This window comes from Nicotiana tabacum, chromosome 17, assembly GCF_000715075.1.
Source record: "Nicotiana tabacum cultivar K326 chromosome 17, ASM71507v2, whole genome shotgun sequence".
In the NCBI taxonomy this organism is placed as follows: Eukaryota; Viridiplantae; Streptophyta; class Magnoliopsida; order Solanales; family Solanaceae; genus Nicotiana; species Nicotiana tabacum.
The window spans coordinates 116,020,027-116,036,296 of record NC_134096.1 but is presented as its reverse complement, the minus strand read 5'-3'; the positions used below and the strand labels follow the sequence as shown (position 1 = coordinate 116,036,296).

The following is a 16,270-nucleotide window of genomic DNA, read 5'->3' as shown; positions in this document are numbered from 1 at the left end:
GCTTAATGTGGATATTATTTTTTTTTCCATGCTATCAAGCAAATGTCACCTAATTATTCGTCCTATCTTTGTTTCGATAATAGACTAACCGCATGTAGTGATTAGTGCAATTCGTAATAAGTTTTTCTAAAGTACCAAATCGAACCTAATAATATATATCTAATAGAGTATGTTACTATGTTACGTTCAAAGATTCAAAGAATTTTCTTAGGCATTATTTTTGTTTTGTTTTGGTTAAAATACTATGTTAGCCCCGAGCCAAGGAAGAGGAAACACGTATATGAATAATTTGGATACAGGGAGAAATATTTTTTTTTATCCTGATGCTTAATTAACAAAAAATTATAATAATTACATGGGTGGTGCCATAGAGGAGCTGTCCAGTTGAACATCATTGTTTGGAACAGTAGTAGTTATATTACAAACCAAAGTTTTTCTAAAAAGTAGTTCCTAGGATGTCTGCCCATAATGCTTCATTGGAAAACACCGGAGAAACTTCCAAAATCCGAGTGTTGTCAAAAATTCTTTTCTTTGCTCCTTCCGTAGGCAGTAGGTCCGCCACACGATTATACTCTCTGAAGCTATGTCAGATGGATGAGTTCCCCAGCTAAGTCATCAATGACCTGCATTCACAAACAAAGTTATCGTAAAGAATATGACCATGTTTTAACATTGTAATGATCTCTGTTGAGTCAGTGTTGATCATAAGGGGAGTCAGATTGCGTTCCCTTACTAGCTTTAGTCCTTCTCTCGGTGCTAGCAGTTCTGCAAGATTGTTTGTTATGGTTGGGTAGCCCCTCATATAACCCATAACCTAGTTTTCTGAGTTATTCCTAAATACTCCCCCTTGCCCCCTGACCTTGGGTTACCCATGGAGGAGCCATCCGTGTTGAGTTTGAAGTAACCTCTATCAGGGGGCTCCCAGTGATGGTGGCCGGTCCAATCCTTGTGAGGTTTATTCCTAGCTAGCAGATGAAATTCAGTGGCTTGTGAAATGACAACTTTGGGTTGGACTTGTTCCTTCCTCTTATTGAACATGTTGTTGTTTCTTGTAAGCCAAATATTCCAGAAGCAGAAGGGCAGCAAGAAATGCCATTCTAGGAGGTGATTAAAGGGTTTGGCCTTTAGTTTGTTCCATGTTGTATTCCAGGTATCATGACTTAAATGTAAGTGCATGAGTTGGTCATTTGCATAGGTACAAATGTTGTTCCAGAAAGATTTGGCATTGGGACAGAGGAAGAAGATATGGTCTATGGTTTCCTCAGTTGTATTGCACACTTGACAAGTAAAATTTATTTGTAGGCCAATATTGTTTAGATACTTGTTGGTGGACAGTCTGTTGTGAGTTAGAATACATGTGAAGAATTTGATCTTGTTGGGTATTTCCAGCTTTCAAATCCAGCTAAAAGATGGGCTATTCCCTGAGTGTGTACTCCACTGGGGTTCAATATAGAGTAAGCTATTTTGGATGAGAAGAGTCCATTTCTAGTAGGACCCCAGATGAGTTTATCCTCTTTGACAGGGTTCAGGCTGGGAATAGAGTTGGTGATGGTGATAGCCAATTAGTCAGGGAGAGGAAATGAAAGTGAGCTTAAGTTTCTATTCTCATTATTGAATATAGAGGATACTTTTATGTCACCTTCCACAATTGTCTTGGGGCCATTGATGATGGAATCAATTGGTTCCATGTTAGGAATCCAGGAGTCAGTGAGGAAGTTCACCCTATTACCATACAATCCACCTAGAAGCTTTGTTGCAGATTTTTCAGCTATCTAAGAAGCATTGTCATGTTCTGGATGCTAGTTTTCTCTAGTTCCTACTATGTGTATAGTGCTTTGCAATTAGAGTTCTAGCCTACAAAGAGTCAGGCTTGTGAAAGAGTCTCCACTCTAGGCCTGAGTGGAAAGCCTTATTCTTTAGCTCAGATTTTTGGATACCTAGTCCACCATGAGGCTTGGGTTTAGTTATAACCTCCCAGCTTAGTAGATGCATCTTTTTTTTCTAAGTTGTGATACCCCATATGAAGCCCCTTAGGATTTTATTGATCTTTTTGTAAGTGGGCATGGGTAATTTAATGTACTGCATCACATGGCTGGGGATGCTAGCTATGCTAGTTTTTGCTAATATTGTACGCCCTGCCATGTTCAACAATCTGGTTTTTCAGTCTGCTAGCTTTGAGTGCATGTTATCAGTGATGAATTGGTATGGTGTGTCTCTTGTAGAAGATGGGAAAATCAAGGTATTTGCCAAAGGTGGTAGGGGGTTTAATGCCAAGGATACTGGTATACGATTCAATGTTCTCTATGGATGTGTTTTTGGAATAGATTACCTTGGACTTAGACATATTAAATTTCTGACCAGAGACCAAATTGAAAGAGTCCAAAGTTCTGATGATGGAGTGGTAGTTATTTATGTTGGCTCTAGCAAATAGTGTGAGATCATCAGTAAAGAATATGTGGGAGATCCTAGGGCAGTTATACTGGTGGAGATAGGGCTCCAATTTAGAAGGTATACTTCATGATCAATCTGTCTGGATAGCCTATCCATACATATTATGAAGATGTAGGGAGACATAGGGTCCCCCTGCCTGATACCTCTAGAAGTTAGGAATGGTTCAGTCTTGTTGCCGTTTAGGAGGATGGAGATTGAAGCTGATATGATGCATGGCATAATAGAATTGATAAGGCTTACTGGTAGGTTGATGTTGTTAAAATAGGAAATGTATTCTTAGACAATGATGGCATTATCAGAAGCTCTCCTATTTGAGAGGAATCTTTCCTGACTGGGGCCAATGATGGTGCTAAGATGGGGTTTGAGCCTATGGACAATAATTTTGGTGACTAGCTTATACATGGTGTTACAGAGCCCTATATGTCTAAAGTTCCTAAGCATGATAGCATTGGAACATTTGTGTATGAGGCAGAGGAAGGTTGAGTTCACCTCAGGTGGCATTTCATTTGTGGAGAAGACTTTGAAGCAGAAGGTGGTGACATAATGAGAAACAAAGTGCCAGTATTTCTGGTAGAAGATAGGGTGAAGCCCATTAGGACTAGGTGCTTTTGTGGCCTTGAAGGAATAAAGGGCATTTGTGATCTCACTTGGTCTCAGTTATTGCTTGAGACTAAGGGATGCTTCATCATAGAGGGTGTTGAAACCATGTGTTGTTTGGGTGCCATGGAGGGTGGTGTGGGTATGGTTTGTGGTGTAAATATTTTTGAAGTAAACTTGCACTATTTCCTTATTACCCTCTTAGTCATGGGTCCAGTTGCCCACCTCATCATTGAGGGATAAGATTGTATTATTTCTTCTCTTGTTTATAGTCGATGTGTGGAAGAACCTAGTATTAGTATCTCCATCACAGAGTCAGTTGATTCTGGCTTTCAACTTCCAAAAGTCCTCCTCACATCTGAGGATGTTTGAGTACTCCTTTTGGAGGTGTGTGTCTAAATTTTGGAGAAATCTGCTGAAGGGGAATTGAGGGAATTTCTGGATGCCAACCAATCTGGACATGATATGTTTCTTCCTATGAAATGTGTTACCAAAGACTTCTTTATTCCATTTCAAGACACTATGCTGGAATTCACAGGTGGCATGGGCCAATTTATCATTGTTGGAGAAACTTTGGTGAATGATTAGTGGTAGATCAGGGTGGCCATACCACATAGTTTCAAACCTAAAAGGCCTATTGTGGTTGGTCTGGACATTGTAGAGAGAGATAAGCAAAGGGCAATGATCTGAGTAGGTCCTAGGAAGGTGGGAGACACTGGCATTTGGGTACATCTCAATCAAGTCACTAGTGGCTAAGCATCTGTCTAGTCTTTCCAAGATGGGGCTATGTATGTTAGAGTATCTTTTATTATTCCAAGTGTATTTATTGCCTTTGAAACCTAGGTCGATTAAGTTACACTTATTGATACAATTCCAAAAGTGGTTTGCTCTAGTAGCACTAATTCTATTACCACCAAATTTGTCCCTGGCTTTTAGGACTTCATTGAAGTCACCTCTACTAGCCAACTGCCCTTAAACACAGATGTTATATCTACCAAATGGTCCCATAGTTTAATCCTATCACTAAGGGTATTGTTAGAATATATTGCACTAAAAAGAAAAAAGTTGGGGGTGGGGGGTACCTTGACCATGATATGGATACCCTGAGGAGTAGTGGACACCTCTTCAAGCTTGATAAGGTCATCCTTCCACATGACCACTATACCACCGGATTGACCATTGGCAGGGGATTGGAACTGGGCACTAAATTGCAGCTCAGTGGTTAGGTGTTTTTGGTCAGCCATACGAGTCTCAAGGAGGACTAGAACTACAGGGTTGTGGAGTTTGACCGTGGTGGATCAGTGCCTCTTAAACTCGGCACTATTGGCACCCCTAGTAATCTATATGATGAAGTTCATCAAAAGCTTCTGTTGGTGTGGTGTCTTCATCTTGACACCCTTCCCCTTCCCTTTGGTTAGTGCTCTCTGACTATCCCTCCCTAGTGATGGTCGTAGCAGATCCATTGAGTGCTCTAAGTTTGGCAATGGGGGCACTTGGAGTTCAAGGCTGCAACTTGACAGCTTTTTTGGGTAGAGTGTAATAAGCATTTCGCTGAGATGCCTTTGAACTCTATCACTTAGATCTTTTCCAATAGTATGATTATTGTTTTTGGCAACCCTAGGTTTTCTTGGGTTTCCTCCAGTTCCAGATTAGACTCTTTAAGAAAGTCCAGTTTCTGATGGAGTACGAATTTTGGGCCCTCCGGCGGGGCCATTGGAACTGGAGCTACTGATTGGGATATCACCGGCTCCATTTCTAGGATCGATGTGGGGGGTCATAAAAGGAAAGATGGGGTTTCCGGTGGATTATCTGCACTGATATTTGGGGAAAAGGGCATTGTCTGGCACACCTGGCTCATTAGCAAGTTGAACTCCTCCGTTGACAAGTTTCTTGCCCCGCTCGAGTATTGGGCTTGGAAGAGTGTGGTTAGCCATAGTTGGTGGCCAAAGCTCGCTAAGCCGTGGTTTAAGACCCGCCGTTATGGACTGGGCTAGGAAGAGAGGGTCATGCACATGGATCGATACTGGAACTGAGCCTATCTTCAGGCTTTGCCCCTGCATAGCCATCTCTAGCCACAATCCCGGTGAGTGATTTGGTGGGAGAGGTGAGAAGATCAGTGTAAATGGTGGAATGGGTTCTTCCTCCGTTTTTTCTTGATTTGTTGTTTGTTGTTTGTTGTTGGGTCATTGTTAGTAAGGGTGTTCAAAACCGAACCGAAACCGAAACCAAAAACCGAAGCTTAATGGCTTATTGGTATCGGGTTAACGGTTTAACGGATGGGGAACGGATTGAAGTTTTTTTATTAACGGCTTATCGGTTTGGGGGCGGATTATTCAATTTTCTTAACGGATTATCCGTTAAGAATATATATATATATATATATATATATATATATATATATATATATATATATATATATATATATATATATATATATATATATATATATATATAATATCAAAAACCTTCCACTTCTTCTAGTACTTTATCTCTAAGTTCTAACGCCTAATTCCTAAATAATCAGAACCCTAACGCCTAAACTTCAACCACCAGCAGAATTATGGTTCTCTTTATTTGACCATAATTCAACCAGTTTCAGTAGAAATTCAACCAGCACTCTAGCAGCCACCCGCAGTACTCTATCTCGTCGACTTTCAGGCTTCCAGCATTGTATCTTAGTGCCCTAGTATGAAGAGCAAGCTCATATTTTTGCTTTTTAAAATTGTAAATATGGATCCAGCATAGCCTTTGTATTAATTATTAATATATTGTTAATGAACAAGAAACAAAGGGAAGTACCACACGTTTATTGTAATTTTACTTCGTTTGTGCTATGAATAAATTAATAAAAGCTTAGATACCATTATATTTAATGAGCTAAACTACTGAAATTGTTCCTTTGCATCTAAACCCAGGCAATCACATAGTTATCTCAATGAAATTTGATATCCTTGTATGATCCATGTTAAAGCTAGCAAGAGTTACAGTGACATATCCATTAGAACTACTTGTTCCTTAATTACATCATATCATAGTCTGCTTTGGGATGTAATGTAGACTACAATGTGTTCTGCTTTTTTTACTCTATACCACATGACACACTACATCATTCTTATGTAGGCGTTAACACACATGTATGTCTGGACTCAATGTGTAATTTTCTATTCTGAATTTGTATGCTAGGCGGTCAACAAACAATTAATGCACGCAATATAGATTGAATTAGGCCGATAAACCGTCCGATAACCGCCCGATAAGAGCTAAACCGATACCAATCCGCCCGATATCTTATCGGGTGGATAGCGGATTAATACATTTAAAATTCGATAACCGTTAAGCCAAACCATTAAGAGTACTTAACCGCCCAATCCACCCGATAAGCAGCCCTAATTGTTAGTATCGGATTTGGGGGTTGTTTTAGTGGAAAATTTATTATTTTCCTTGATTTCATTAGTGTTGGGAGATTTCTTCTGATGCGGGAGTCTGCTTGATGAGAAGACTGGTGTCACTTCATCTAATGTATAGTGATTATTACTTGTTGCAGATGGCCAATTTGGTAAAGATTTGGGGCTAAACTGAGGGATGGATTTGGTAGAGACAGTGGGAGGAGAGGAATAACTATGGGGGGGGGGAGGGTGGAGTGTAAGTGTGGTGTGCGTGTGTGTTGGCATGTGTGATATTCAAGGGTCCCTCTTTGGGCCACTTTCCCATTGTGGACTCCATTTTTCGGATTTTTGGTTTGGGTACTGGAGGGGAGGTCTTTCTTGGGTTGGGTAATAGAAACTGTGGGTTGGGAATGATTTGGATATTGTTTTGTTTGGGGTTGTGTCAGTGGGATAAGTGGAAAATTAAAGGGGGTGGGGTGTGTAATTTGTCAATCTTTAGCTTACTTTGTTGATTCCTAAGCCCCTTATCTATAGAATGCATAGATGATAATGAAATGTTTGAGTGTTATGAATTTACATGTAGCAGCATCAAACATTTTTACCTGGATCCCTTTAGCTTCTGTGATTGGTTCTTGACGTATGGGGTTGTTGAGCCTTTGTTGTCGGGCCTGGCCCAGAATCAGCGTGAGTCTGATGTGGACTTAATTGAGTCCATGTTTAATTGCACCGGGGAGGAAATTTGATTCCCATCTGTGCACTGTTAGGAAGTGCCCAAAAACAAACCATGGCCCACCATGAAGAGCCTTGATTATGCTCTCTTCCAAATTGAACTTAACAGTGAAAAATTCCCATCCTAGGTCAATTAGGATGAGATTTTCCTCTGGCTTCCACAGCTAATTTAGTTTAGCTTTGAGTGTTAGGTGTGGGATTCTTCTCACGAAAAGTTTAACAATGACAGAGAAGTGTCGGGGGGTACAATCTTGATTTGTCTTCTTGAGTTAGAGCAATGGGATCATTCATTGTTGGTGTTTCTGATAATGTGTCATTTGGGACCTACTTGTGGTGGTTAATCTCTTGTCCTATAGTACCTCTTTGAAGGATTGATTGGGGGGGGGGGGTTAGATCCTCCATCATTGGGTCTCCTGTAGTAGGGGGCTTATATGGTGGTTCCGGTGGAATGAGGTGCGAAGTTTGCATGGAATTGGGTGGTGATGAGGTTCAAATGTGAGAAAGACATTTTACTGTACAAATAAGATGATAATATTCAAGTATATGATTTAATGACATTTTGTTTGTTACTTGAAAATTGTTAAGATATGGATAAAGTTAAAAGGTATCATTCATTCTTTGAATAGTTTGCTAGTTTTTTTAAATAACTTTTAGAAAACACGATGAAATTTTGGGCCAATCGCGTAAAAAAACAAACTAGAGGAATATCGATTTTTAACCGCTCTAAAAAATAATAGTCGATAATTTTTTTTGTACATACATGTATTATATACAAAAAATATACATATTTTATACGTTTTTTGGCTAGCGAATGCAATTAGTTCCAGCCGACTGAATAGTTTTGTAGTTTACCCAAAAAACTGCTCCTATTTCTTTACCCATTTAACGCCTTTTTTGGGGGTCCTTTTTTGTTTAAATTGAAAACGGAAAAGGGCCTTAATTGCCCCTGAACTATCAGATTTGGTAAAAAAATTGTCCCTCATCCACCTATTGATCTAAATATAACCTTCACGTTAATGTTCTGGCTCACAACTTCCCCTATAGTTAACAAACAACACAAATCTTCTTAAAAATTGAAGTTATTTTTAATGACGTGGCATTATACTATTTGTTGATTTAAAATCCACCCAAAATTATTTCCAACCCACCCATTCTATCCGACCCATCAGATTAAACCTAACATAGTCGATGATTTATATACCCAAGAACCATCTCCTCATAAAATACAACTAATACTCCTTTTTCCTCTGTAAATTCGGGTTCTTTTTACTTTTCCCTCTTCCAAGTATGAAAATTAGAGTTCTTAGATTTTCTCCATCTTGTTTTAGCTTAAAAATATCGGAATCTTCTTCTGCTTCTTCTCGTGACCAAGGTGACATCCGTACATGTTATTGCAGATTGATTGCCAACCATTTTACTGCTACGACATCTTTGAATGGTGGTTGTTGTGATGACCCGCATCTAGAGCTTTAACCCCTAGATTCTGTATTTCAAAACCTCGAATAGCTCCTTTTAGCCTTCCTCAATTTACGTGCGCAGTCCATGTCTTTTTCCGATAGGCTTTTATGTGAAAAACTGATTAAAATATTAATTTGTGCATTAAAAAAATCATTTGAGTTGACTTCGGTCATCGGTTTTAGCAAACAAACCCGGATCTATATTTAAACGATCTCGGTGGGTCCGTATCGTGATTTGAGACTTGGACATATGTCCGGAATCAAATTTTGAGGTCCCTAGGTCGAGTTATCGCAATTTTGCTAAAAAAATAAAACTTAAAGGTTTAGAGAACTTATAAATTTGACCGAAGTTTGACTTTGTTACTACCGGATCCGGATTCTGGTTCCAGATCTTGGTATAGGTTCTTTAATATATTTATGATTTATCTGCAAAATTTGATGCAAAACGGAGTTGATTTGACGTGATTCGAACCTTCCGGATGTTAAAATGAAAATTCTTAAGTTCATTGAAAATTTCATTGGTTTTGGTATCCGATTCGTAGTTGTAGGTGTTATTTTGGTTTTTTGATCGCAAGAGTGACTTCGTATGATATTTTTGGACTTGTGTGCATGTTTGGTTTGGAGCCTCGAGGGCTCGGGTGAGTTTCGGATAGGCTACGAGGTGAATTTGGACTTAAAATCATAGTTGATGCCTTTTTGCTTCTAGTTTCTGTTGCAGATCACATTTGCGAGTCTCGCATTTGCGAAGAAGACTTTGTATTTACGATAATAGCAGAGGTGTGGGTTGTTTTGCATTTGCGAAGAAAATCTCGCATTTGCGGGGTTCGCAATTGCGAACCCTCGGTCACAATTGCGACATCTGCGCCTGGTCAAAAGCTGAGTTAGGCGGGATTTTGATTCATTCTTTTAAATTTTCAACCCTAAAAACCTTAGAGGCGATTTTTCCATGAGCTTTTATTCCTCAATTCTTTGGTAAGTGACTCTAACCTGCCTTCTTTCAATTACCCACTACATTTCATAAGATTTCAACCTTAAATCTAAGGTTTTCATGGTAGAAATTGGGGATTTAGGTAGAATTAAGGATTTTTGTAAAATTGGAATTTAGACCTTGAATTGAGGTTGGATTTCAAAACAAATTACATAAACGGGCTCGGGGGTGAATGGGTAATCGGGTTTTGGTTCAAATTTTGGGGTTTGACCAAGCAAGTCTGGGGTTGACTTTTGTTGACTTTTCCAATAATGACCTAAATTGAACACTTTCATTCATGGGTATCCTAAGGCTTATTTTGAATCGTTTGGTTAATAATTTGCTAGATTTGGTTGGTACGGAGGCTTGTTCGAAAGGCAAGGCCGTGGTTGGACTTTGAGTCGATTGTGGAGTAAGGTAAGTATCGTGGTTAATCTTGACTTGAGGGATTATGACTTGTTTGCTTATTTGCTATGTGTTTAAATGTGTGAGTACAACGTATATGTGAGGTGACGAGTACTTATGCATTATTATTGTTGGGTTAAAGTATACGGGTGAGACTTGTTTCCTTGTAATTTATTGTCTTCTTTGATTATGATATCCATGCTTAGACTAGTTTATTACTTAATTGATCGCTCTTTCTGCATTTATGAACTATTTGTGATGATTGAGTAATTTTAGAAGTTGAGGTTCGGTATTTTGGAACTATTGTTGACGTAAAGTTTATTCTTGCTTATTCTATCTACCAAATATTTATATTCATTGCTACATGGTAAGGGAGAGTGTTAAAGCACGAAGGGTGATGTCGTGCCATTTATTGCTTAATTTACTGATTAATATATGGTGAGAAGGAGAGTTAAATCACGAAGGGTGATGTCGTTCCATTATTATGGTGAGGTTGAAAGTAAAAGCACGAAGGGTGATGCTGTGCCATAATTATTTTTTCATGGTGAGGTTGAGAGTAAAAGCACGATGGGTGATGCTGTGCCATCTTTATTCATTATGTTTATCCATTTTCATTGGTTGATGGTTTATTTGACTATCTCATATTGTCATTTCCTGTTGTAGTTACCATATCTTGTACCCCCTTCGCATGTCCCCTCCCAATCGTACATGTTTAATCTCTATTTATTGTTATGTTGCACGTATATCTTCGTTTGTACATGTTTAATTGCGTGGGTGTCCTTTCATAGCCTCATCACTACCTCATCGAGGTTAGGCTAGACACTTACGGAGTACATTGGGTCGGTTGTACTCTTACTACTCTCTGCGCTTCTTGTGCAAACTTTGGTACTAGGCCCAGCTGTACATGAGGTGCATTAGCTCGGATTGGCATATTTGGAGACTCGAAGTAGATCTACTGGCGTCCGCAGACCTTGAAGTCCCCCTCCTCTTTCCTTATATACTGTTCATTTCATTCGAAACAGTTATATTTATTTCAGACTTTATTTGTAGAACCTCTAGAAGTTCGTGTCCTTGTGACTCTAGATCCATGTTGTATTTAGATATGCTTGTTATTATGCTACTTCGTACTTCATTTTAGTTTCATCTCAGTTTAATTGATTTATTTATTTAGAATGTTTTAAGAAATTGGTTTAAGAATTTCTCTAACGTTGGATTGCCTAGCGAGTGAAATGTTAGGCGCCATCACGATCCCGAAGGTGGAAATTTCGGATCATGACAGTAGCAGATTTTACAAAATGCCATCATTATGAGACTAATGGTTGTCGTTATTGGGAATGGCACGATGAAGAACTTTCACCTCATGTGTCAATGTTTATCCACTAGCAAAAAATATCGTTAAATGCCTTTCGTCAAGAAAGGAACAACCTCAGGAAGATTGTGGATAATATGGTTGGTAGTAAAGCTGCAAATTTGAATAATGTATCATTGGAGGAGAAAGTTTCAAACTTGGGGCAGAACTTGAAATGATGGAAAAGACTTGCGAATGGTCATGGACTAATTTTGTTTTTGTAGCTGGTAGAATGAAGTATTAAAGTTGGTGGCCTCTAATGTTTTGCGATTGTTTATGAAAAATTCCCACACATCTACATATTCTTATGTTTATCTTATGTAAATTAGTTAGGTCTAGATATGATGTCCTGGTTGTATTAATGGTGGAAATTTGCAGATATTAGTTGGTTGTTTTGGTTGTTAAATGAAGGAAATCTGCAGATTTTAGTTGTTTCGATTAGTTGTTTTGGTTGGTTAATGAAGGAAATTTGGAGATTTTAGTTGTTTAGATTGGTTGTTTTGGTTGTCATATGAAAGAGATTTGCAGATTTTTGCTATGGTTTATTATAATGTAATCCATGCTCGATTAATGAACACCTTTTAGTTATCTATGGCACATTTCCTTGTTCAATGAACACCTTTTGCAGAGTAGTAGAACTGAGATTTCAACTGTTAGCTCGTATTAAATTTGAAGAGTACATTGGAGCTACAATATTGGATAAATTTTGCTCTCTAAGTAAGGATATATGCAGTGTGAAAGTGCATATCATTCTTTTTCCTAAAGAACAAATGCAGTACTCTCTTTTATAGCATGTTGCATGCCCAAAGCTAAGCATTTCTTCCATATATCAACACCTTGGTCTGGACATATGCTTCAGTGAATGGAACTCCATATGAGTCCTTATTGAACTAATGTAGATTCTTGTGTTACTGTGATACCAAATAGAAAACCACAAATTATTTCTCTTAAAAGTAGAATAAAAGTCAATTACAATTTACAAAACTTCATAATCATGCCAACATTGACATAAGGTTGAGAACCAAATTTTATGCATTGCTTTACTATCTAACCATAACCACTATTGTTGTGCTTGCAACGTTTTTCAAGGGAATGGCAGAAGCATCATTAATCAAGAGAGATTAATTCTCACTCCACTTCGTCAAAAGGGCTGACAAACACTTGTAATGAAAACCAGATGTCCCAAATTTAATAAATAGATTAATGCAATAAAGAGAAAAATAATATACAAGTTAAATGTAGAAATAAAACATCTTTTAACAAGAAGAACCTTTTTGGAGATTGACATAAGAAACTCAAGAAACACTATGATTGAAAAATCCATCATAATGGTAAAACACACAAAATTACATCTGATTTCTTATCTGTGACAGGTTCATGATAGATTCAAAATAACAAAAACATGGTGTGAATCAACAACTGATTCGCCACTAAAACAACAAAAAATAAGGTTTGATCAATCAGTAAATAACAGTTATCACACAAAAGTCATTGAACTAAAATAAACTACTCTACTGCTTGACCCTTTTGGTCTTCAGTTTTTCAATTCTTTTTTCATTTTCTGCTACCAACTGGCTTGCGGACATAGCTAATTTGTCTTTTCAAGTGAGCTTATTTGGTGAAAAGGGCAGATCAGTAGGCACATTGACACCATTTACATCTTCTTTGAAGCTAATCTTCCTGGTACCAATAGGTGATGCAACTTTCTTTGTTGAATCTTTGTCTTAATTTCAAATATCACCTTAGGCATCATATCCAACTCTTCATCTTCATCTTTACCTTTATATTCATCATCAGCTATTGTTGAAGGTGCAACATCTTGTTGAAGTGTGTTTGATGGTGCAACATACCTTGTTTGAAGTTTGGTTGCAGATACTTTTCCTTGAGCTATATTTGAAGGTCCAGCAGATTGACTGGAATGTTGAGTAGAGGTCATTCTCACCCTAGGAGTAGGCATGAAGACAAATTCTAAATTTTGACTGTGTTGGAGTACCGTTAAGGGCACATCTTGTACTGTTTGGGAAGTTCCTTCACCATTAGCCTGCAAGAGTTATTCATTAGAAAACATTATGAATTAAAAAAATTTGTTAGTTAAGAAAATATACGAAAAAGATTATTACCAAAGGGTATTTTCTTCTGTTGTGACATGTTCGTTGTACCACAGAACCCACATGTCATTTTAAGTCCCTTTCTTGAAGCTTATCTTTCACCATCCCTCTTCCTAGCCTTATCCTTTTCTCTTTTTCTCTTTACCTTTGATTTACCCACCATTTTATGTATTTCTTGTGGTTCCATTACATGTTGTGGCTCAACTTTCCAGAATTTCTCACCTCTCACGGGTTGTAATTTATGCATGTATACCAATATATAAGCTTCCTTTGAATACTGATGGTAGGCTATAATTCCATATTTTAGTCACTTATTGACTCTAATTTACATCACTTTACTCATGTTAAGCTTTAATTAGTAGTGTTTTACACTTATTGTGTGCTTTATGCTGTGTAGGAGTGATTTCGAGTTATTTAGATGTTATGGAATAAATTCAAGCTATTCTGGAGCTTTGAAGTCTGAGTAAAAGCCCAAGAATTAAGTTGGGATCATGTTCGAGGATCAACGGATGATAGTGCATTTTAAGAACGAAACTAAGAAACGAGTAGGCATACTGCGCATTGTACAGTAAAATATACATAACCTTTCGCTCAGAAATCTATTTGCGCTCCACAATATATTGTTGGAAAGATATTTAAAAGGGATACAACTTTCATGTTTTATATTTTATCAAATTCCCAACTTCCGCGGCGCATGGGGTGGCGCGAGGTGCAGCGCGACTGTGCAAAATATGCCCAAAAAGTGATTTTGCAAATGTTCTGGAATTCTCCACAAGCGTGCCGCATGGTGCGGCGCGGCAAGTGGCGCGGTAGCGCTACATTTTTAGAGTATATTCCGAATTCCGCTAAAAACGGGTATTTTCGTCCGGGGTTTATTTGGGGGATAGTTAAATACACGGGAAAAATACCATTTCTACACTTTTGACATACCTTAGACCTAGGGAATCTAAGGAGAATAAGGAGAAGCAATAGCACAAGGATTTCATGCTTCCTTCCTCACTCAAGATCCGGGTTTGGATTGTATTTATGGTTTCCTCTATTTTTGTTTCATTTGTGAAGAACTCCTCCATGTCTATGGAGTAGAGCCATTTGGGTTTTGATGGATTTGGTGTATTGATGGTTGTTTGTAAATTATAACTCTATGTTTATGTATTTGAATTGTTTTTGGAAGATTTAATTGTTGCATCTATGTTCACTTGTTCTTGCAATCGAAAGAGGCATAACTTGTGATATATTTGCACTATGTTGTTGGTTGAGTTCATAGATTCTTCTAAATAATCGAAAAGGGCTAGTTGAATCCTTGATTAAACCTAGTTAGGAGGATAATCGAAGGGGTTCTCCTAAAGACCAATCCATTATGAATTCTTGCATATCTTCACCGAGCTTAAATTGGTTCATATTGGGAGGGTGAAACTTAATCGAGAGAGGAGTTTCTACTAAATATTTGTACTGATAATTAAGTAAATTTGAGAGACTCACTTGAACATTAGAAATGAATTATCTAGAGTTAGATCCCGAATAATTATCTTGCACCTATCCTATCGATCCATATTTTCTCCCATTGATAACTTCTTTGCTTACCTTTGTTGAGATTGTCATTAGTCAATAGTTTAGGTTCTTATTTAGTTTCAATTCTTAATTGTATAAATCTCCATTGTTGATCCTCCTAGATAGCAATCGAGCTACGAACTACGAGAATACTATTTAAATCCAATCCATGTGGAGACAATAATTATACTATATTATCTTTGACTAGCGAGCACAGTTTGAGTGTGTGTTTTGCGCTCGTCAAATACTATCAATGCACCTAACTTAATGGATCTTGTTTGTTGTGTATTAAAGCTTTGATGGTATGAAAACATGGTATTCCCGTCAAATTCCATGCGCTACAAGTACACTTCTTCAATTCAAGATTCATTGTATGTTTATCTTTACTCTCAACTACTTCATATCCATAATCTCCGTTAAATAAACTTTACACTCTATTGCAATCACATTGTAATCATTGTAAAGCTCCATGGCATATGGGCTAATTTCTTCCCTCCAATTCCTAGATTCCTCCCTACGGTTCTTTAACAAATGTATTACCTACCATAAAAGGAGATCATAGTCAAAACAGTGATAAGCAATTATAAAAAAGTTAACTAAAGGAAGATAAAAATTTACCTTTAATCTAATGTCTTCCAACATCTTGATTATAGGTTTATTTCTTGCTTTAAGAATCCATTTGTTGAATGATTCTGTAAAGTTATTGTCGACCATATATGTAACGATCCGGCCGGTCGTTTTGAGTATTATAGCATGTTCCTCTATTTATTACTTAATTTTTTCTCATTTGTTGTTATGTAACTTGCCGGGATGATTAGTTTGGTTCTGGGGATGTTTCGGAATGAGTTGGGACACTTAGTCCCAAGGTTGGAAGCCTAAGTTAAAAGAATTGACCAGATATTAACTTATGTGCAAATGGCTCCGAAATAGAGTTTTAATTATTCCGATATTTTCGTATGGTGATTTTGGACTTAGGAGTGTATTCGGATATGTATTTGGAGACCCGTAGGTAATTTTGGCTTGAATTGGCGAAAGTTGTAAAAATATAAGTTTGATCGAGAGTTGACTTTGTGGTTACCGAGCTCAAATTTTTGTTCCAGAAGTTAAAATATGTTCGTTGTGTCATTTATGACTTGTGTGCAAAATTTGAGGTCATCAGAGTTGGTTTGATAGGTTTCGGCATCGATTGTAAAAGTTAGAAATTCATTAGTCTTATTAGGATTGAATTAGGATGCGATTCGTATTTTTGATGTTGTTTGATGTGATTTGAGGCC

General features: G+C 37.7%; 1 protein-coding gene across 1 annotated transcript; it reads right to left on the bottom strand.

Moving 5' to 3' along the window:
• Positions 1-3,363: 3,363 nt before the first annotated feature.
• Positions 3,364-4,292, bottom strand: LOC142172057 (uncharacterized). The gene is made up of 2 exons (XM_075235818.1): positions 4,131-4,292; positions 3,364-4,014 (listed from the first exon to the last, which is right to left on the bottom strand). The coding sequence occupies exons 1-2, from the start codon at positions 4,290-4,292 to the stop codon at positions 3,364-3,366; spliced, it is 813 nt and encodes a 270-aa protein (XP_075091919.1).
• Between the last annotated feature and the right edge of the window lie 11,978 nt (positions 4,293-16,270).

Bases quoted from the DNA above. Each gene is read 5' to 3' on its own strand.
- LOC142172057 (XM_075235818.1), bottom strand. From the start codon at position 4,292: ATGGCTGACCAAAAACACCTAACCACTGAGCTGCAATTTAGTGCCCAG. The intron at 4,015-4,130 runs GTACCCCCCACC...GTTTAAGGGCAG, and splicing joins GTATCCATATCATGGTCAAG to TTGGCTAGTAGAGGTGACTT.